General features: G+C 40.2%; 1 protein-coding gene across 3 annotated transcripts in view; it reads left to right on the plus strand.

Annotated features, from left to right (window-relative positions):
- Positions 1-22,695, plus strand: part of rhbdd2 (rhomboid domain containing 2) — an 84,247-nt gene that overhangs the window by 32,792 nt on the left and 28,760 nt on the right. For 2 of the 3 annotated variants that reach the window (XM_048557597.2, XM_048557598.2), the window contains 3 exons: positions 4,026-4,424; positions 5,346-5,502; positions 16,165-16,218. In XM_048557597.2, coding sequence (XP_048413554.2) covers positions 4,026-4,424; positions 5,346-5,502; positions 16,165-16,218 — 610 coding nt within the window. The remainder of the gene's footprint in view (positions 1-4,025; positions 4,425-5,345; positions 5,503-16,164; positions 16,219-22,695) is intronic. The other variant, XM_048557599.2, reaches the window with a different exon arrangement.

The following is a 22,695-nucleotide window of genomic DNA, read 5'->3' on the forward strand; positions in this document are numbered from 1 at the left end:
GACCATAAACAACTTCATCACTTCAGGAGATCTCCCATCCATAGCCTCCAACCTGATAGTTCTCTAATCCTGTACCACCTGTTTCTATCTCTTTCCCACAATCCATAAATCCGACTGCCCTGGTTGACCCATTGTCTCTGTCTGCTCTTGCCCCACCGAGCTCATCTCCTCTTACCTTGATTCCATTCTTTCCCCCTGAGTCCAGGAACTCCCCACCTACATTCATGACACAACCTTCACCCTCCACCTTTTCCCTGGCTCCCAACTCCTCATCTTCACCGTGGACGTACAGTCCCCTTATACCCGTATTAAAAGCCCTCGGTTCTTCCTCTCCTGTAGGCCCAACCGGTCACCCTCTACTGACACTCTCATTTGGTTGGCAGAACTGGTCCTCACTCTCAAAAATTTTTCTTTTGATTCCTGCCACTTCCAACGAACTGAAGGAGTGGTGTTGGGCTCTCACATGGGCCTGAGCTAGCCTGCTTCTTTGTAGGATTTGAGGAACGGTCCCCCTTCCACAACAACACTGGCATCATCCCTCACCTCTTTCTCCGTGATATTAATGACTCCATTGGTGTGCCTTGTGCTCCCATGAGGAGCTCGAGCAGTTCATCAACTTCACCAACACCTTCCACCCCACCCTCAAATTCACTTGGACCATTTCTGACACCTCCCTCCCCTTCCTGAACCTCTCCGCCTCCGTCTCTGGAAACCGCCTCACCACTGACATGCATTTCAAACCCGCTGACTCCCGCAACTACCTTGGCTACACCTCTTCTCACCCGCTGTCCTATAAAAATGCTATCCCATATGCTGAATTCCTCCATCTCTGCTGCATCTGCTCCCACGATGAGGCATTTAATCCAGGACGTTCCAGATATCCTCCTACTTTAGGGAGCATAATTTCCCCAGCTCTATTTCAACTGCATCACCTCCATTTACTGCACTTCTGCCCTCAAACCCCCTCCCCCCTACAACAATAAAGATAGAGTCCCCTTATCCTCATGCACCACATCCTCCAAACCTCCAAATCCAATGCATCATGGTCTGACACTTGCGCCATCTACAATCTGACCCCACCACCAAAAGGATGTTTCCTTCACCCCCCCACTCCGGTCTGCTTTCCATAGGGACCGTTCATTCCACGACTCCCTCGTCAGCTCTACACTCTCCACCAACTTCCCGATGCCCAGTACCTTTCCCTGCAACCTCAAGAAGTGCAACACCTATCCCTACACCTCCCTTCTCACTTGCATCCAAGGCCCCAAACAATCTTTCCAGATCTGGCAGAGATTCACCTACCCTTCATCCAAACTTAGCTATTGCATCTGTTGCTCCTGGTATGGTCTCTCTGTATCTGGGAGACCAAACACAGACTCGAGGACCAGTTTGCGGAGCATCTGTGCTCTGCACGCACCAACCAACACAACCTTCCAGTTGCCGTCCATTTTAATTCTCACTCCACTTCATTGGCAACATGCCCACCCTTGGCCACCCCTCCACCTCAGGAAGGACATACTAGCCCTGGAGCGTGTCCAGCGGAGATTCACACGGATGATCCCTGGAATGGTAGGTTTAACGTGTGATGAATGGCTAAGGATCCTGGGATTGTACTCATTAGAGTTTAGAAGGTTGAAGGGCGATCTAATAGAAACTTACAAGATAATGTATGGTTTAGAAGGGGTGGACGCTAGGAAGTTGTTTCCGTTAGGCGGGGAGACTAGGACCCGTGGGCACAGCCTTAAAATTGGAGGGGGTAAATTTAAAACTGAAATGAGATGACATTTCTTCAGCCAGAGAGTGGTGGGCTTGTAAAATTCATTGCCGCAGAGTGCAGCGGAGGCCGGGACATTGGATGCCTTCAAGGCAGAGATCGACAAATTCTTGATCTCAAAAGGAATCAAGGGCTACGGGGAGAGTGCAGGGAAGTGGTGTTGAAATGCGCATCAGCCATGATTTAAATGGCGGAGTGGACCTGATGGGCCGAATGGCCTTACTTCCACTCCTATGTCTTATAGTCTTACGGCCTCCTGCACTCTAAATGAGGCCAAACATAAACTGGAGGAACAACACTTGACAGTTTGCCTTGGGAGCTTACAGCCCAATGGCCTCAATATTGCCTTCACCAGCTTCAAAATCCCTCCCCCTCCTCCTCAGCTCCCTGAAATTAGATTAGGTTAGATTCCCTACAGTGTGGAAACAGGCCCTTCGGCCCAGCAAGTCCACACCGCCCCTTGGAGCATCCCACCCAGACCCATCCCCCATAACTCACACACCCCTGGACACTACCAGCAATTTAGCATGACCGATCCACCTAGCCTGCACACCTTTGAAATGTGGGAGGAAACCGGAGCACCCGGAGGAAGCCCACACAGACCCAGGGAGAACATGCAAACTCCACACAGACAGTCGCCCGAGGCTGGAATCGAACCCGGGTCCCTCGTGCTGTGAGGCTGCAGTGCTAACCACTGAACCACGGGGCTGCCCCTAATGACCTAACCCGTCTGTCTTCCTACTCATCTATCCACTCTAGCTTTCCCACTGACTATTCACAATAACCCCCTACTTGCATCCACCTATCACCATGCCACCTAACACCCCCCCCACCAGCCCCAACCTCTCCATTTACTTCTGTGCTCCCCTCCCCTTCCCCAGTTCTGACTAAGGGTTTCGGCCTGAAATGTTGACTTTCCTGCTTCTCAGATGCTGTCTGACCTGCTGTGTTTTTCCAGCTTCACACCTGTTGACTCTGCCACAAGACCCTCGTAATTAATGTTTGAGTTCCGCCTGTCATGATCACTGGAGTCTGCCAAGCATTTCACAGCCAATTAATTACTTTTGAAATATGTTCACTTGTTTTGTAGGCATCAAATGACCAATTAGAGTTTTGATTGTGTTGAATGATGCATAAAGTTTACTAGCACACTGGGCAAAATACCCTACTCATTGTTGGATACTGTGATAAAATCTTTCACACGCCAGCTGAGCAGGCAGACAGAACCTATGTGTGTCACTTTGCTCCTGTAGCTTATTCATGTATCCAGAAAGATTATTTAAAAATGAAATTCCACTTTGCTCTTACCCAGCCTAGTAATTGGAAGCCAATTGTTTTGCTTGACAGAAAGGTTCTAATAAATGATGATTTTGTTATCTGCATACCATTCTTCATGTGATTGTAAGCAGTGAATCTCATCTCTCCAACCACATATATTTATTGCAGATAATCTTTCTTCTGGTCTCGTCTGAAGTCTAAGGTAGCAGCTCAAGCTGGACCCTGGTATGGTTTTGTTAACCTCATTGGATGCAACAACATTAGGGAAATGATGGTGATTTGTCTACCTCTTGATCTTAAAACTGGAATATTGAATAAGGCCAGAGTAGTAAAAATCTGCTTTCTTGCCCTAAATGGACAGTTTAGGTACAGTATGGTAGGTTTTCATTTTTCTTTGCAGAAATTTGGAGAGGAAAACATTGTACTAAAATGAGCTATTTTTCTGTTTTTGATCTTAACTACTGTAGTGATCTTTCTTATTTCTAGTGATTTCAGTACACCTTTGCAAGTGCATTTTTTTTTATTTTTGGCTTTAGGAAGACTTTAAGCTGGGTATGTGGTGTATATATAGAGGGCAAGCCTATATGAAACCCAACGCTCGACTGTTGTGATGGGATACTCCCCCAGACCTGACTGAGCTTGATTGCCATTCTTCAGACAGACAACCAGTCAGACTAACATTTTTCTCCTACTTCATTTCTGTCAAGACAGAGCTCTACATTTCTAGCAGGAGATTTCAATTACAGCTTCTTCAGGGGAGTATACCTGAAATTTAGTGGCTCCATTGTAGGGCAGGATAATCAGGGGAAGTCAGACCACATCACCGTTGTCATGGTATTTGTTGCCATATTCATTGATATAAATGTTCAGCAGCACTGATATCACAAGCTAAGTTCTGCACTACCTGTGCAATTGTTTAAAAACTACATTGTATATTTATCACTAACATCTTTTTCTTTTTTTTTAACTACAGTGTACAAGTTGTTTAGTTATGTGTTCATCCATAAGAGTATGAGCGCGCTGGTGTGCAATGTTCTTATGCTGTGGTATTTCGGTGGTGCTATGGAGAAGAGCATCGGAACAGTAAAGTACGCATACCTCACTCTCCTGTTCACAATTCTCACTGGAATCATCTATCTCCTCATTGGTTCAATGATTTTTGGACTGCGTAACCTAAAAGAAATTCAGGGATTTACTACACTCGTTTTTGCCTGTGTGGGGATGTCTGTATTTCTGTCTCCTATGAAGTACATTGTCTTTATAACAACTATCAAATTGATTTACCTCCCATTCATTTTACTTGCCATTGCAATTTTCATTCCGGAATCATCGATCATTGGCAATGTTTGTGCATTGGGAGCAGGAGTTGCATGTATCCTTTTTTTTTTCGAAACGTCTTGCTAGCTAAATCTGAATTATTGTTCTAATTTTGTATTTGGCTAAAATATATCCTTTCTCCAGGAGTTTGATGGTCTAACCATAATCTGTCATTAAAATTTTGACTGTTCTGTGGACACCACACCAACAGTACTCCAAACCGATGTGGTAAATCAGGAGTTTTAGATACCTCAGACAGAGATTTCTTCAGCCAAGACAGCAAGGTTTGAGACATTTTAACCCATCATCAGCATTAAGAAACTTTGTGAATAATGCAGGAAGCTTTAGCCCCTGGTGTACCTGATCGGCTGGGTTTTTTGTTGTGTGTATGTTTCATGTTCCTTACTTGTCTCTTTACTTGAATGTTCCTTGCACATCTGGACTTGTTTTTCGAATACTTCTAAGACTCTAGCGTTGGAGAAAAAAAATTGTCATCTTTTCGGTAATCCCTGTTCGCTTCTAAGTTCCATTTGGTGATTCTGCCTGCATCTTCTGATGCCTTTCTTTTTCTCTGATATTCTCACACAGATTTCTGTTGCTGCTGAATTTCCCTCTCTTGTTCTTTCTAAACTCAAAATCAGCTAACCTACACACTGTTCCTACTCACTCAATCCTTGTGATAAAGTCAAAAACTGTTGGTTTTATTTAATTCTTTGCAAGTACTTTCATAAGATTATTTAAAGTCCTACTGTCACAGTTTACAGGCTTTTACAGTCTCAAGTTTGACTTCATCTAATTATTGCTCACTCAATTTCCTTCTACTATTTTCAGCCTTGCCAATTTTCTTCACTGTGAGTCTTTCACCTTAGACTCTTGAAGAAATCTTTAACTGTAATGCCTGAATAAAGAAACAAAGTCAGTTGTTATATTTAATGAAACCAATACTATTTATCCTTAATAACACCCCCTTTGCAAGATGTTTATGGTCGACGGTTCTTTCCTTACCTGGATTTGCATGAGATGACTGCTGCATCAATGGAAAGGAATTTTCCTTTTACTTATCTGAAGGTTATACCAGGGATCACATTTTATTCAGCCTTGTGGGAGGTGAGAAACGTCGAAATAACTGACAGGTAAGTGGCTGTTTTACTTCAACACAGTTTACTTTTTTTAGGAGTATATCTTTCTTCCTTTTTATCGTTGGTCGCCCAAGGGCCTGGATTCCTGTAAGCATGGTTCCACAGGTTCTTATAGGCTCTGTACTTAATCAAAATGACTGCTGTAAGCAGTGAGATGTGAGCCTAAGCAGTGAGCACTGGTTAATTGCACAGCTAGTGCAGATTATGCCCACATACGAACAAGTAGGGATGTCTGCACAATGATGAGATGTGCCAGTGTTTGGTTAGTTTTCTTCCCAATGACAATTATCTTTATTTCTTTTGGATGATGGAGCAAGCTCTATCCGGTTCACTGCCACAATAGGTGTCCAGTATACGGATGCAGGCATTAAAGGACCCTGCTCCATATTTAAAAAGCAAAATCATAAAAGCTTATACACCACAAAGGAGGCTATTTGGCTTGTTGTGTTTGTGTGCTGACTGTATGCAGGATTCAGTTAGTTCCACTGCTCTGCCCTTTTCTGGTAACCCTGTAAATCCTTTCTGTTCAAATGCGATTTTGAAAGTCACAGTCGAACAGCCTTCGCCACCTTCTCAGTAAGTGCATTCTAGCTCCCAACCACTTATTGCATAAAAACCACATTTATGCATGTCATCTTCAATTCTTTTGTGACTGGCTCTAAGTCAATGTCAGGGTTGGATGAACACAGCAGGCCAAGCAGCATCAGAACAGCAGGAAGGTTGACGTTTTGGGCCTAGACCCTTCTTCAGAAAAGGAGGGTCTAGGCCTGAAATGTCAGCCTTCTGGCTCCTCTGATGCAGCTTGGCCTGCAGAGTTCATCCAGCTCTACACCTCCTTATCTCAGATTCTCCAGCATCTGCAGTTCCTACTGTCTCTAAATCAATGTCTTCTGGTTCTTGATCCTGCTGCCAAAGGGAACCCTTCTCCCTATCTGTGCTGTCCAGATCCCTCATGGTTTTGAGTTCCTTTACTAAATTCCCGCTTAGCATTTTTTTCCCTTAAGGCGACTTACTCCGGCTTCACAAGTCTATCTTCTTCTCATCCCTGGAATTATGTTAACAAACCTTTTACTTTATCCTAGCTACAAGCCTCTTAAGTTTGCTAAAATGTGGTAACCAGAATTAGACACAACACTCTTAAGTGAGATGGACCAATGTTTTCTAAAGGTTATAAATTAATTTCCTAACGTTTATACTCTCTGCCTTGATTTATAAAGGTTAAAGTCCTGCATGTAAAAACAGAAAGTACTGAGAGGCTCAGCAGTTCTGGCAGCATCTGTAGAGATCAAAACAAATTGAAAGTTTTGAGTCTGACATGACTTCTTCAGAACAGAAAGGGGCTGAAAAATGATGGTTTTATGCTATTGATAGAGAAGCGAGTGGAACAGATTTTCATGGTACGCAGAGCAAAGGACAAAGTGAGTGTTAGTGTGGTAAAGGGGAGATAGAGACATAAAATATGTTTAAATTATAGGTTGTGCAAATGAGAAAATGGCTCCTCAAAAAGCTCCCTTCCTCACATGGGCTGCAGCATTTCAAGAAGGTAACGCACCTTTCCAGGACAAACAGGGATGAGCAGTAAATACTGGCCAGCCCAGCAACATCCACATCCTGTGAAAGATTTTTTTTAAAAAGTGGAATTCTCCAGTTTCTTTGCATCCTGTCAGGAGGATGGATGATTTTGGCCACCACCATTGCAATTTCTGCCTTGCCCTCAACTCCATGCAGTCTTGGTGACTTATTAGTCCATGTTGCAGTATTTTTTTTTAGTTCATCTATTCTTTCAGTTACCGCCTTCTTCACTGTGGCTTTTGCAGCACCTTCAGATGTAAACTAGCCATTTAGTATCATAGCCATGCCCACTGCCTCCATCCACAGGTCCCCATTTTGGCCCCTAATTATCCCTCCTCTCTTGCTGTTTGTGTGCCGTGACAAAAACCATTGGCTTCCCTTTTTTAATGTTAGCAGCCAGCTTCTTCTCATAATCTGTGTTTTCCTCTCTTATTTTCTTTTACTCTTCCCTGACCCCTGAATTTTCTGTGGTCATCCTGGCTCTTATTTCTGTTACCAATCTCACATCGTTTTTGCCACTTCATCCCAATCTCTTCTCTCACACAGAGGGCTCTAGCTTTGTTTGTCCTGCCTGTTCCAGTTGTGAGCTTCTACGTTGACTGTGTCTGAACATTTCCCTCTTCAAAGGGGTGGTGATGGCCTAGTGGTATTATTGCTGGACTGTTAACCCAGAGACCCAGATAATGTTCTGGGAACTTGGGTTGGAATCCTGCTGTGGCAGATGGTAGAATTTGAATTCAATAAATATTTGGAACTATGAGTCTGATGATGACCATGAATCCATTGTTGATTGTTGGAAAAACCCATCTGGTTCACGAATGTCCTTTCGGGAAGGTAACTGCCATCCTTACCTGGACTGGCCTACATGTGACTGCAGACCCACAGCAATGTGATTGACTCGTAACCACTCTCTGGGCAATTAGGGATGGGCAATGAATGCTGTCTAGCCAGCGATGCCCTCATCCCATGAATGAATAATAATAAAAAAAGACTGTCCTTTGTTCCATTTCAATTGCCAGTACTTCATTCCAGTTTGTCCTGGCCAGGCCTATCACAGATTTTAAATGGGAGAGTTATACTGCAAATAAAAAGTCCAACTTTTGTGCTCAGAAAAATGCTGAGATGCCTTTAATATTTTTTCTAAAGTATTGTTAAATTTTGTATTTAAAGTATTTTTTAAATTCAAATTAAATGCTCTCAATTGTGTTATTTTCTGCATTGTACATGATGCAATTGAATCATTCCCCCCCGATACTCAATTTCCAGAAGTATGCTACGAGAGTTATGAAATGATGTGACTATCCTTTGAGACAGAACTGTAAGCAACTGAGCCATTGTTTCTGGGACAGTGCTACAGTTTCTTTTTGGGTGTGAATGCGAGCTCAGCATCGAACTTGACTTGTAAACTTCATGCTCTGCAGTGTATCTTGGAGAATGTAGTGTGGAGGGATACCGTTTTGCAGGAGGCAAATTGAAGTCTGAAATTGAGTCCATCCTATCTATCCTCCAATTCTGTTCATATTGTTTGAGATGTCACAAATAGGAGCCTTAACTTCTGAATGAATTTCCAAAATAACTACAGACTTCCTGTGAGACATAGCATCCTCAGGTTTCCTCTTCCTTTTAAAAAAATCTATTATAATAGTTACAATTAAGTTATTTTTGTTTTGGTTCACTATTTTTTGTTAAATGTATGAATGCTGTTGATATCATGGGATAATTATCTACGCAATGGAAGGAATCCTATTGAGGCGGGGGAGGTCTCAGTCATGGGCTGGAGAGCCAGCAAGAGTCCTTCCTTATTAATGAAGCTCCTTTGCGTCTCGTCCCGCTTGGGTGCTGACAGGCTTGCAGCAGGCCTTCTCTTAGGGATCCAGGATCCAAGGGTAAAGAACTGTTGACCAATTAGACGTCGTGGCACTGTGAGGCGGTAGTGTTGCTTTTGCGGCACTCAAGGTCATGGATCATCATTGTATTCCAAGCTACAGGTGAATGATTATGGGGGTGTTACAGGTTATGGCTTGTGAGTCAATGGGGCAGCAGAGTTGGAAGTAAGGGCTTGTGAGATGATCCCAGAACTCCCTTGCTTTCCTGATATGAAGTCCTTCAATCAGACAGTGAATACCTGTTGAATGAAGAATCTGGCAAACAGTTCCCCACCCCATTGATGGCTTAATATCAGCAGTGACATTAAGGGAGGATTAATTGTCCCTTACCCTGTTGCCACAGGCATAATCTGAATGGAGGAGGTGGGCCCCCAGCCACTGTCTTCCCACTCCACCAAACTAGCACAAGATCCTGTCCCATTTGTTTTCAAGTGTTTGTGTGGTGTCCTCAAAATACCAACTTGATACTGATCAGCCAAATAAGGTGTTTAAAATAATTGCATTCTTTCAAACATGATTTGGGCATTTTCCACATTTTTGTTCAACCAGAATATTGTGGTGTTCCTGTATAGTTGGTATTTGCTCTCCTTGTCTGTCATTGCAGCAGATTAAATGATTATTATGTTTTGTGGTGTCAAGCAATAATTAATACTGTGTTTGTAAATGAAGTATGAATTTGCCGTACAAAGTCAGATTGTTATAATATTTCACAGTGTGATCTAGTCACTGACACTTGAAACTCCTTTTTTAAAACTGGAGTTTCTTAGCATTGAAAATGCTAGTGAATGAAATTTTGCACAACATAATACCACTGGAATCTTAACATTTAAGAACACAATCCATTCATCAAAAAGTGCAGAATTCCCAGAGGAATGATTAACAGACAATTCCAAATTATGTCTTCCAACAGTGATTTAAGTCAAACATTATTTTACAAAAACATGTGTTCTGATGGGAATGCATAATAATGGCAGCTTTACACTGGCAGTATGAATCCAACATCAACTATTTTACTTCCTGTATTAGCCTAAATCCAACTCCCTTTCTCCTCATTATAGATCTACTAGTTGAAATTGTAAGACCAATTCCTAACAGAAGTACATTTGGAAGTGTGAACTTGCCGAGGTGACAACTAGATTTCAGTCTCTCAGTACCAATTAAAGTGTACCAGTGTAAATATGGCTAGAATGTAGCTGATTGCACAGCTAGAAATCATCAAGGACTTTAAATGGAATTCTGTTGCCATTAATTAACTGAAGTTGTTAAGTTTAAAACTTATGATATTGTGGCACATTGGTAACAGATGTGGGAAATGGAAGAAAGGTCTCACTAACTCATTTGGAGTTGTAGTCCTGATGGTGGGACAGTTTTGATGGTCCCTATTGCTAATGCTAACCATGCTAAATTTTAACATTAATTCTTTGATAGCACTTATAAATACCTATCCCTAATACCTATCCCTAACATTGCTTACCTGACAAACAAAATTCTTTTGAGGAAGAGAATATGTTGGTCAATAAAAGTTTCTGGTACAATGCCCTAATTTCAAGCTTGCTGCCCAAATTGTGAAAAACTAATTGTATTTACCGTGGGGCCATCCTTCCATTGTAGGGGGCGGGAGGGGGTAATAGACTCATTCTCTTCAAATGCAGTGTTATGTCAAACCCTGCCTAACAGAAATATTTTGTTTTCAGGTGGTTTGCCAGGTGGGAGTGACTGTTACATAAATTCAGGGAGAGGAATTTTTCAGTAATCAATTTGGTGTCCTTTTGACTCGGAGCCTGATGCACTTTAAATAGCTGTCAACCATGTCAAATTTGTACAGGCCAGATGATATCAGAGAAGCAAGGTGATGAGAACCAACTGTACAACATTCTCTCTACCAAGGAAAATTAAAGAGTTAGATAACCTATACATAGTTTTTTTTTAATAGTTTATATGTTTACAGTTATGTATTCATAGTTATACTTTTAGGCTAATTTTATAGGTCATAGAATTATAGAGTCATACAGCACAGAAACAGACCCCTCAGTCCAACTCGTCCATGCCCACCAAGTATCCCAAATTAACTGGTCCTATCTCCCTGCATTCGGCCCATATCCCTCCAAACCTTTCCTATTCATGTACCTGTCCAAGTATTTTTTAAATGTTGTAACTGTGCCTGCATCTAACATGGCCTCTGCTAGCACATTCCACAAACGAATTACCTTCTGTGTGAAAAACAGCTCCCTTTTAAATCTTTCCCCGTCACTTTTAAAACATGTCCCCTAGTTTTAAACTCCTCCACCATAGGGAAAAGACAGTAAGGCTATTCACCTTATCCATGCCCCTCATGATTTAACCCCCAGTGCTCCAGTGGAAAAAATCCCTGCCTCTCCAGCCTTTCCCTCTAACTCAAGCCCTCCAGTCCTGGCAACATCCTGGTAAATCTTCTTTGCTCCTTCTCTAACTGTGCTTCCTGCCCAATAGTGTCCATTTCTTCTGTCTTTGTCAGTCCACACAACTAATATTTAACTGTTTTCTTCCCTCTGTTGTATAAGTTTCTAATCGACACACGTTCTATCCTTCAGTTCTCTACTTTTTTACATTTACCCTCTTTTGTTCAGTCTCTTCGTCCTCCCTGTTTGTTTTTCACTCTTTACTCTCTTCCTACTCTCATGGAAGAGCTCAGGACTCACCAGATGGGAAGTGAATGTGTAAACTCACATGGTCCAGTAGACAGTGCCACCAGACAAGTGTATTACAGTTTAATCATGCATTTATCAATGTTAACACCCATTTTTATGAGGAAGAATCAAAACTGAATCTAATTGAACATGTCAGAATGTGTTTCAAATGCAGTTTAAGTATTAACATCTGTTAGATAAGATCATTATAACATTTCTACAGAAGGAGGTAGCTACAGAGTACAGCAGTTAATGGAGTTCTTCTTGTTTAAAGTTAGAACATCCATCGTATCCTATCGTAGAGTGGTAGAATTGACATTAGTGAGATCTTTAGATTTTCTAATAGGAATCAGAAAGTAAGAATAAATGGGTGTTTTGGTTTGGCTTGTTGTTCTCAGATTGCTTTGATTCTTGCTCTATTCAATTAGGCTTACGTCATAAAAATAAGAACAGGAAGTGTTGCACTATATAGCACTTTTCACAGCCTCAAAGCCATGGACTTTGCAGAAGACAGTGATAGACAACATCGGTAGGGGGCTGAGTTACATCTTTTGTTCTGTTCCATTGGTGAGAGGTCAGTGCTGGGGCCTTAACTATTTCCAATCTACATCAATGCCTTAGATGAATGGCCCAAATATATGCTAGCTAAAACTGATGATGAGTCCAAGGTAGCTGGGAGCAAGTTATCAAGATGAGGTAGAAATTCTGCAAAAGGATGTAGATAGGTTAAGTGAATGCCTAAGTGAAAAATTGCCAGTACAAGGTGTACAACGATAGTTCTGAACTTGCCTACTTGCCAGCAAGAATAGAAAAGTTGTTTATTTAAACAGAAATTACAGAACTGGTAGTACAGTGAGATCTGGGTGTCTTGATGCATGAATCACGAAAGGGCGACCCATCAAGTAAGTAGGATGGCAAATGAAATACAAAAACTGAGGTTTGACTGCACCGTACAGGGCCTTTGTGAGATCTTGTGGGGTGTTGTGTACAGCTTTGGTATCCTTGTTTAAGAAAATACATAATTGTGTTAGTAGTAGTTCAGAGAAGGTTCACTTAACTCATTCCTAGAATGAGGGGTTTATCTTGTGAAGAAAAATTGTATCGGTTGGAAATTATAAGAATGCGAGGCGATATTACTGGAGCTTAGAGACCAGAAGCAGGGGACATAGATTACGAATGCACCTCTTAAATTGAGATGTGTAGAAACTTTTGTTTCAGAGGATTGTTAGTCTGTGAAATTTTGTTCCAGTGGGTCATTGAATTTACTCAAGGCTTAATTAGATTTTTGATGGATAAGGTAGCCAGGGGTTATGTGGGCAGATGAAAAAGTGAAGTTAAGATCATAACTAGATCAGCCATGATCTTATGGAATGATGAAACACACTTAAATAGTTTACTCAACAGTGTTCACGATTCCTCACATATTGAAGCAGCCTAGGTTGATATGCAACAAGACCTAGACAATCTTCAGGCTTCGGCTGACAAGTGGCAAGTGACATTCCTAAATGTTATGCACAAATGTCAGCCTCTGACCACCACCTACAGGAGAAAATTCAACCCATCGACATTCAATGATATTGCCATAACTGAGCCCACGTTTTCAACGTTGTGGGAATTACCATTGAATAGAAACCACGCGAGACCAGCCAAATTATTGCTGTGGTAGCAAGAACAGTTCAAAGGCTGGGAATTCTGTAGTGAGTAACTCAGTTCCTGATTCCCCAAAGCCTGTCCATCATCCACTGTGCACAAGCCAGGAGTGTGGTGGAGTATGCTGTATTTGCCTGGATGGGTGCAGCTCCGTCTAAGTCCATAAAGCTCGACATCACCCAGGAGAAGGCAGCCTGCTTCATTGCACCCCATCTAATACCTTCAGTACTCGCTCCCTGTGCCACTAATGTACAGTGGCTACAGTGTATACCATCCACAAGATGCATTGCAACAATTCACCAAGCTGTTTCCTAACTCATGACCTCTACCACATAGAAGGACAAGGGCAACAGACATATGGGAATCTAAACATTTGCATGTTTCCCTCCAAATAACACACCATCCTGAGTTAGATATATATATGGCTGTACCTTCACTGCTTTTGGGTTAAAATCCTGCAACGACCTCATAGCACTGCGAGTATTCCGAAAATATACAGACTGCAGTGATTCATTAAGGCAACTTAGTTAAGGACAATTGGAGATGGGTTTTAAGTCCTGGTCCAGCTTGTGAAACGCGTCCCCTAAATGAATAACAAAAGAAGGGACTGAGACAAGCGATTAAATTAGAAGCTGAAATATGAAAACGTCACCTTCATCATTGAGAAATTTGACATCCACAAATGTAGTTTTTTCAGAGATAATGAAGCAGTTCAGTTGTAATTATGTGCTTAGCAGCTCATTTAAAAACCCAGTTACATCTCAGTCACAAGATGATGCTTTTTGAAGGGTTTTTATTATGTTATGAATGGTACACAATGATAATTTCTTGTCAGCGTTTTCATTACCACTTGTCTGTGTGGACTTCAGTAGTGCATCTATGAAGAAAAATGAATCTCTGATAACTAGCTCTGGATTTCTGCTAAAATTGCGCTTGTAGATGTAGAAATTGCGTCAATTTTGAAGGAGTGCTGTTGACAAATGAGGATGGATTTTGTGGCAGTAACGGTAACAAAACTAAGCCTGTGAGCTATCAAGTGACTTCTAAAAAAAATTGAGCTCTTAATTTTTCAATCTATAAATCTAGGTTTTAATTATGTATTTAATTGCACGCTTACATCGACTTCAATCCAGATGATTTTATTCAAAGCCAACCAAGTGTTAAAACACTGTTTTCCTAATTCTAACCATTGGCCATTCTTTATAATTTAATGATTTGTACTTTGAGAAATAAGTCTTCAAATTACACATAGCTTCTGCAGCGTCTTAATATTTTAAGAATATTCTTTAATGTCAGATGCATGAAGAGCAATATTCATTAACAAGCCTCGACTGCCAAATCAAATTTTGGCTGAGCAATCCCAAATTAATTCAGTATTGTACAATCTTGCCAAATGGAAGCACGTTATCTATATCTGGTTGTATCTTCTCTCTTATTACTGCTCATCATTAGGCATGTGTACTCCCCAATTCAGCTATGTGCTGAATTTTCCCAAAAAGACTCTGTCACTAGCTTCTACGAAAAGCCACTATTTCAAAAGGGTTAATATGATTGTATCCATTATTCCAAAGTTGCTGTGCCATTCTTCGGTATGCTTATAACAATAGCTTTTTCAAGAAATGAATCCAAGCATAAAGACCTCCTGCCTTGAAGTGTTACAGTCTTGGAATGCTTTGAAAGGTAGATTTAACCAAACAGCAGGAATGTGATCACTGAGGTTAATCAAACCAACCCAAAAATAAGGTTCAAAGATTAAGAAATTTTGCAGTAAATAGTATTGCAGTGAGATCAATATGTACCCAAAATTTACTGCCATTGGGAACTCATGTAGTTTCCAATTTCAGCCATGCCATTGGGTAAGATCCCAATCAAAGGCAATCAGGCTCCCATTAAACAAACAAATGGAAGGTGTTTAGGCCACCCTGGCAAACATTACCCTGCGTTTAGTATCCAGAAAACCAGCAGTTGATATAGTTTGCGTGTTGTCTGATTTAGTAGAAGGGATTTGTATTTTTATGTTAAGTGAGTTTTGGGCTTTGTTTATTCATATCTAATGCTTTCTGTTGCTTTGAAGTAGGTGTTTGGCTGTTTTATTGTATCAATTGTCTTATTCTTTCATGCTGAGTTCCCTTTCTGATATTTTTCCAGTTCCTCACTAATAAACACTAAGGATATTAATCATTTAAGCGGCTATTGAGTAGTGATTTTTCTTTTAGAAATTTGTTTGCGTAAAGTGACTTCTGAGATTACATTGGATTAAAGGTCATATTCCTGTGTAAAATACTTAAAACAATAGGATGACCTTACAAAACCACAAAACTTCTGTTAATATATTTATATTATTTATTTACAAATCAATACAACTATTAAGGACATTTTCAACAACTTTTTTTTGAAGATCACATGAGGAATTTAGATCATTGTTGAGTTAATTAAGAACTACTGCATATGTGGAGTGGATGAAGCTGCCTTAGATGGATCAATCCAGTAGTACCAGGGCGATGCACATCACTTACTTATTTGATTCTTAATTGCTAGATTGTTAGGAACCTTATTTACTGTAACAGCAGAGACTCAAGAGCAATCTATCTTAGCAATTTATAATGCTAAAAACAGCAAAATAATTCCTGGGATAACATTTTCTATTTATATTTTAATGTCATTTTGTTGAGCGTAGTGAGCATCCTGGCATAGTGAGCCATTGAAATTGAAGTATTCGAGGTGGTCTTCCAGTGAACTATGTGTGTGTCCATGCTTTAACTGGAGCTATTCATTTGAATTCCCATTGTAAAATACAGTAACATTGTGTTAGCTTCCCTAATTACTTGTTGTACCTGCATACTAACCTTTTGTACTCACTTTGTTCACTTTTTTTTCTTTAGATGTTTGTGGAAACTCTTGGTCTGTGATTTTATATTTCCGACTGGCTTTGTCTGGTAATTCTAATTTTTCCCTCTTAATATTATGGTAACATTTTTGCTGGTTTATATATTCTGACCCTCTTCTGATCTGCCACTGGTCTTTGGACAACTATATATAATTCTTTTAGATTGATACTATATTTAACATTTCTAGTTAATCATGGATATTGGCCCTCTCTTGGAGTTCCTTATTACTTTTTTAAATGTATCTATCCTGTGATTTATGGAATATCCCTTTAAACATGTGCTACTGCATCTCCATTGACGTCTTTTAACCTATTTTGTGAGTTCACTTTCGTGTCCTCATAGTCACTTTTTAAAAATGTGGTCCTGCACCCACTCCTCTCTATCTCAAATATAAAATTCAGTCATATGGTTGCAGCTATGAAATGGCACCTTCAGTATGAGATCATTGACTAATCACCTCTCATTACACAATGCTACATTTAGTGTAGCCCACCCCCAGGAGATCCATAACATGTTGTTCTAAAAATCTATCCTGAAAACATGCTATGAACTCTTCATCTAAGTTATCTTTGCCTATTAGGTCCATCTTACTCATTACAAAACTTGTAACAAATTTTTGAAACAATATTTCCCTTTCATACATCTTCACTTAATCATTGGATGATTTTCTAATTGCTCTGTTACCTGATCCCTAATGATAGAATCCAGATTAATAGGGTAACTGGCCTATAGTTACCTAATTTTTCTCTTCCTCCTGGCATATGTTTGCAGTTTCTAATTCTTGAAAACTGTTCTAGAGTTTATGAACTTAAGGAAGATAAAAACCAATGCACTCACTATCTTGCAACCATCTCTTTTAAAACCCTGAAGTCCAGGGAATTTGTTGCTGCCTAGTTGCATTCGTTAGCTCAGAAATATTTCTTAGACTCATTTCTTAGAATTCCTGATGCTCATTAGTGCCATTGATACCAATTGTTTATGGAATGTTTCTTATGTCTTCCACTTAAGTATGGTTGCAAAGCGCTTGTTTAATATGTTATTATTCCCCATTACAATTTAAATTTTCTTTGCATCTAATGGGCTTGCATTGCTTCCACCAATCACTTTTATTTAATCATTTCATGGTATCTGATGTTCTCTGGCAAAGTCACCATTTGTTGCCCATCCTTAATTTGGCTTGAGCCATTGCGGTCCATCTCGTGCAAGTGTACGTACACACTGGCGTTAAGAAGGAAGTTCCAGGATTTTTTACCCAGTGAGAGTGAAGAAGTGACAGTATAGTTCCAAGTGAGGGTAGTGTGTGGTTTGGAGGAGAATCTTTAGGGAACGCGTTCCTATTTGTCTCCAATTCTTGCACTTTTAGGTGGTAGAGCTCGGGAGTTGGGAAGGTCCTGTCAAAGCAGCCTTGACAAGTTGCTGCAATGTATGTTATGTGTATAGACATTGCTGTCACTGCATATCTGTGGAGGCAATGAATGTTTTGGTTGGTGAATGGTGTACCTGTCAGGTAAGCTGTTTGGTCCTGGATGTTGTTGGTCTTCTTGAGTGTTGCTGGAAATGCACTCATGCAGGCAAGTGGGGAGTATTCCATCACACTCTTGACTTGTGCCTTGTAGATAGTGGACAGGCTCTAAGGAGACAGGAGGTGAGTTATTCATCTCAGAATTTCCAGCCTTTGATCTGGATGTAGGCACAGTATTTGGGTGAATGTGGCTGTTCCAGTTCTGTTTCTGGTCAGTGGTAATCCCAAGAAGTTGATGGTGGGGGATGGTAATGCCATTGAGAAGAGATGATTAGGTTTTCTTGTTGGACATGCTGATTGCTTGACACGAATGTTATTTGCCAGTTATCAACCTGAAATTTGATTTTCTCCAGATCTTGTTGCACATTGACAGGGTCTGCTTTAGTATCCATATTGTTCTGAATTGTGCTGAACATAGTGCAAACATCAGCAAACACCCTCATTTCTGACCTAATTATCAGGATACCTGAGGGGTTCCAGAAGCACAGACTTAGGATTGTGATATCCAGCCAGGACAACCACAGCCTTTGTTCTAGGTATGATTCTAAACAGTAGGGAGTTTCCCACGATTCCCGTTGACTTCACTTTTGCCAGGATTCCTTGATGGTGTCATAGGTCAATGCTCTTGATCTCAACGGCTGTCACCTTTTACTTCTCCTCTTGAATTTACTACTTATGACTATGTTTGGACCAAGAGTACAACCTGCGGTTGTAGTTGCGTGTCACATGGTAATGTTGCTGATGACACTTTACGTTACTTTGCTTATGATTGAGAGTGGACTGATGGAGTGATCATTGGCCAGATTATGTTTTTCCCGCTTTTTGTAGACAGGACATAACTGAGCAATTTTTCACATTGCCTGGTAGATGCCATGTTCTAGTTGTATTGGAACAGCTTGGCAGTTGTACTAGTTCTGCTCAAATCTTCAGGACTACTGTTGGAATGTTGTTGGGGCCATAGCCTGTGCAGTATCCTATTTACATACCTTTGCTTACCTTCTTATTCACTTTCCTTATCAAATTCTTGATTTCCTGTTGAATTCTAACAGATCCTCGGTTTTGCTACTCTTTCTGGCAACACTATAAACCTCATATTAGCCACAGTTGGAGTTTCATTGTTTGGTCTTTTTACCTGAAAGGAACTTGTTGCAAACTATGTATTAATTCTTTAATTCCACCAATTGTTTGACTACCATCCCGTCAGTGCAGTTTCCCAGTCTTCCTTACCCAAATTTTTGCATAGTTTGCTTCATTATTTGCTTTTCCAAAGCTACTCATAATTGTAACAATTTCTGTTAGATTCTCCAAGAATTGTCTCTGTTAGGGTTTCTTCAGTTCTATCACCTCTAATTTTTGGTATGTTTCTGGATTCAGTTACATAACCTTTCACTGAATTTATCCTTCCTGCACTAGGATGTTAAGAATTTGGATGATGATGGGCTAGTGCAGGGGGATGGACTTAGATTAGTTCACAGGTCGGCGCAACATCGAGGGCCGAAGGCCCTGTTCTGCGCTGTATTGTTCTATGTTCTATGAAATGACATTATAATTTAGCCAACTTCATGACCAATTCAATGTCAGTTCCTGTTAGTTTTTGCTTGCACACAGCAATCCAGAATCCAAATTTCCTTTTATGTGCCCTTTTCTACCTGCGTTCCCAACTTTTAAAGACAAGTCTGTATATATTGCTGGATTCCGATCTCATTTACTCTGTTTAATGGATTGTTTCCTTTCATTTTGTCCTTTTCCTAAATTTGCTCCTTCATATTTCTGTCACTATCTATCTGCCCACTCATTTTAGCTTGTCATACTGTTTTCTTCTTTTGGTTTCACAGTTTGTTGTGCCTCTAATTTGATATTGTCAGCATGCTTCAAACACATTCTTGTGCCTGCGTTCAAACTGCATAAACAGAAAATAAAAGAAAATAAATGCGCAACCCAGACTCCTGCAACAATTGAAAAAACCCACCAGCCGAAAAATCTGTACTTACTTTACTTCCCTTTCAGTTTTCATTAGCGCTCTCTCCCTGCATTCAGCTATCTTCTGTTCAATATTATATGCCTTGCATTGTTTTGGAGCACTTTATGCCGCAGTTTATTATTAAACGTATAAATCCATTTAAATGACTTTCTTTATGTCTCATGAAGGAACTAAATCTTGCAAGAAAAGTATTTCTGAAAATATTCTATTATCAGTCTTCGACTATGATTATTGCAACTTGTCAGTGTGTTAGTTATCTTGCTAAGGATGAAAGCGAATTCTCTTATGAGATGTAGACTCACCAATAATGTTTATTTAGTTTGTTTTAAGACTATACTGCAGAATATTTGCAATCAAAAAAATACTTAAAGTAAAATACACTTGATATAGTAGGAGTAGGTTCTTAATTCTGTACAAGGATTTCAAGCTATCAGTTTATTTTCTTGAATCAATCTTCTTAACTCAATCTTCTTAATATACTATAAGTACCTCTCTGTTATAGTAATCTTGTATCATTTGTGCTCAAGCTAAAAAATGGTTTATTACAAGAATGTTTCCCATGGAAAAAAATTACATTCAGTAACTTGTGTAGGACTGGCTCATTAAATAGTTCAGTTTTGCATCTTTTTTGAAAGCCACATAAGCCAAAACCATCAAGGCAGTGATTTAATATAACAGTGAGAAAGTTCCTGAAAGCTTCCTTCTTTAAAAGTACTGAAGAATCATGTAAAGTATTTTTAAGCAACCTGTTTGGACATGTAATGGCACACCTCCATATCAAGTGGAATGTGAATCTGGACTTTCTGGTTGTAACAGATTGTCAACTATAGTCTTTTTGGAGGATGACAAATGAGCTGATGGTCCAGCTGGTCAGATTTAGAAAATGCATAGTGCTTTTCATTGCAATTTTTCATCATTTTCTGCTCTAACATTGAAACGTTGTGGAGACATATCCCATCCCCTTTGGTAAGAGAAATAAGTAATGAGAAGACACAAAGTTAGAGCTAGACATTTAGGAGAAAAGTCAGGAATTACCTTTTCACACACAGGCCAGTAGAAATCTTGAATTCTCTCTCTCCACCTTTCCCTTGCTGGGAGATTTGGAGCTTTCAAGACAAAGTGAGAGATTTAATTTCAGACGGTCAAGGGATTATGGAGCTAAACCAAGTAAATGGAGTTGAGGTACAGATCTGACTGAATGGTCTGATACTGCCGTGTGTTTCCCATTTGCTTACTAACACTTTCTGGAGATACAGTGACTAGGAAAATCAAAGATTGGATTCTTGGCCTCGTAGCCAGTTTTGTCCAGGGTGGTCATCTTGATGCTATAGTTAACCTCAGCATTCCTGGGTTATAAGTGATAAACTAGTGATCCATTCCTGATTTGTTTATTCAGGTGAAACAGACCAATTGACATTTAAGTCTTGGCTCATCTATGAAAATTGGTCACTTGGGTAAGTTGCAAGAGATTTGTTATCAGTGCCTCTTCAGCTATACTGCATTTAATAAAGTAATGGCAACGATTGACATAATAAACCAATTTTCTGGGCTAAGCAGAAAGAATACCTCTGAAAGATTTACCAGGGTTTTATTGTACAGCTGTGGTTTAGTTATAAGCATTAGTTTTCACCTTCATCTTCTGGATGCTTTCCCAGACCAGAAACCAACACTCCATTGGGGAAGGACACAACTCCTGTAGATGTTTTCAATCAGTCTGTTTAGAGATGTTCGGAGCAGGTGGGACTTGAACCCAGGCCTCTTGGCTCAAACAAAGACACTGCCATTGCACCAAAAGACCTCCTATAAAAACTCAGTTCTTTTAAAATAATAAACTACCACCAAATCACCTGTTTAATGAAGTAAATTAACAGAGTAAAGGACTACCCGTGTCCTTGGAAAAACTGCTTTTGAAGAGTTGAAACAAATCTCTGCCCCTGTTTTTCTCCATTTATTGACAGACGTTGAGCCTTGAAATGAAAATGAGGCACTATTCTGCTCTGTTAATTTTAGGCAATATAGCTCAAAGTTTTTATTCTGATGTCTTTAGCCATTAAAAATGCTTGGCTAGGTTGAAAGATGTGGTAATAGTTTCAGCCCAGCATTGGCCTTTTAATCTAAGAATGACTGAAACATTTAAGAGACTGATAACAAAATATGTCTTTGATCTGATTTGTGGTGTTTTTTTAAAATGATCATAAGGCATCTAAAAGGTAACAGTTACTTTTTGCACTAGAGTAGTTTTTTTCCCCCTCGGTCATTATTTATTACAGTATGTATAGAATTTTGTTAGATTGTTAGAGATTTAATTGTTTTGCCCAACTATTTAAAAATAATTCCTATTGTTAATACATCACTCCTGAGGACTGTATATAGCGCATACTGAATAAGTTATGGGATCTAAGGAGGCATGGAGTGACCTGGGCAGTGGGACTTTGGGTGAAGAGGCATCTGTGGCGTGGGTGCTTTGAGCAGGAATGAAGAAGTGAGGTTTGGGGGACTTATAAATGATATTTGGATCTGTGGTGCTGTGCTGGAGAATCGGATCTGGCCTTATAATTGGCCCACTTTCACACCCACACTCCTCACTGTAGTGATTGTAACCTGCTGGACCTCATAGAATATGTGTTCCCTGATTGGAGCTGTTAATTTGGTTCAATCAGGGAGACGTTGCTGACATAAAAGGGAGAATGTCAGGGATTTTGTCTGATTTGGTGGGAGGTAGGTGCTTTTGTCGAAGGCTATGCATTTGTAAGTAGATGGTGATTGGTGATGGGATGACGGCCCCTGATAAGTTACTTCACTCAGCCTCCATCCCGGCTCACAGATGAGACTCTGAACTCAAACTGTGTGAAAGGATGAAAAATCCTGGGCAGAGTCATGTAGGAGTTTGTGTGCATTTTTGAAGGCTCAGATGTGCACAGGTTGGGTTTCCCTGACCCTATAATAAAATTTGGCTAATATCTATCATCACAATAAACTGCTTTCACAAAGTTCTCAGTATCCATTGTCTCTTGGGCTCTTC

This window comes from Stegostoma tigrinum, chromosome 27, assembly GCF_030684315.1.
Source record: "Stegostoma tigrinum isolate sSteTig4 chromosome 27, sSteTig4.hap1, whole genome shotgun sequence".
NCBI lineage: Eukaryota > Metazoa > Chordata > Chondrichthyes > Orectolobiformes > Stegostomatidae > Stegostoma > Stegostoma tigrinum.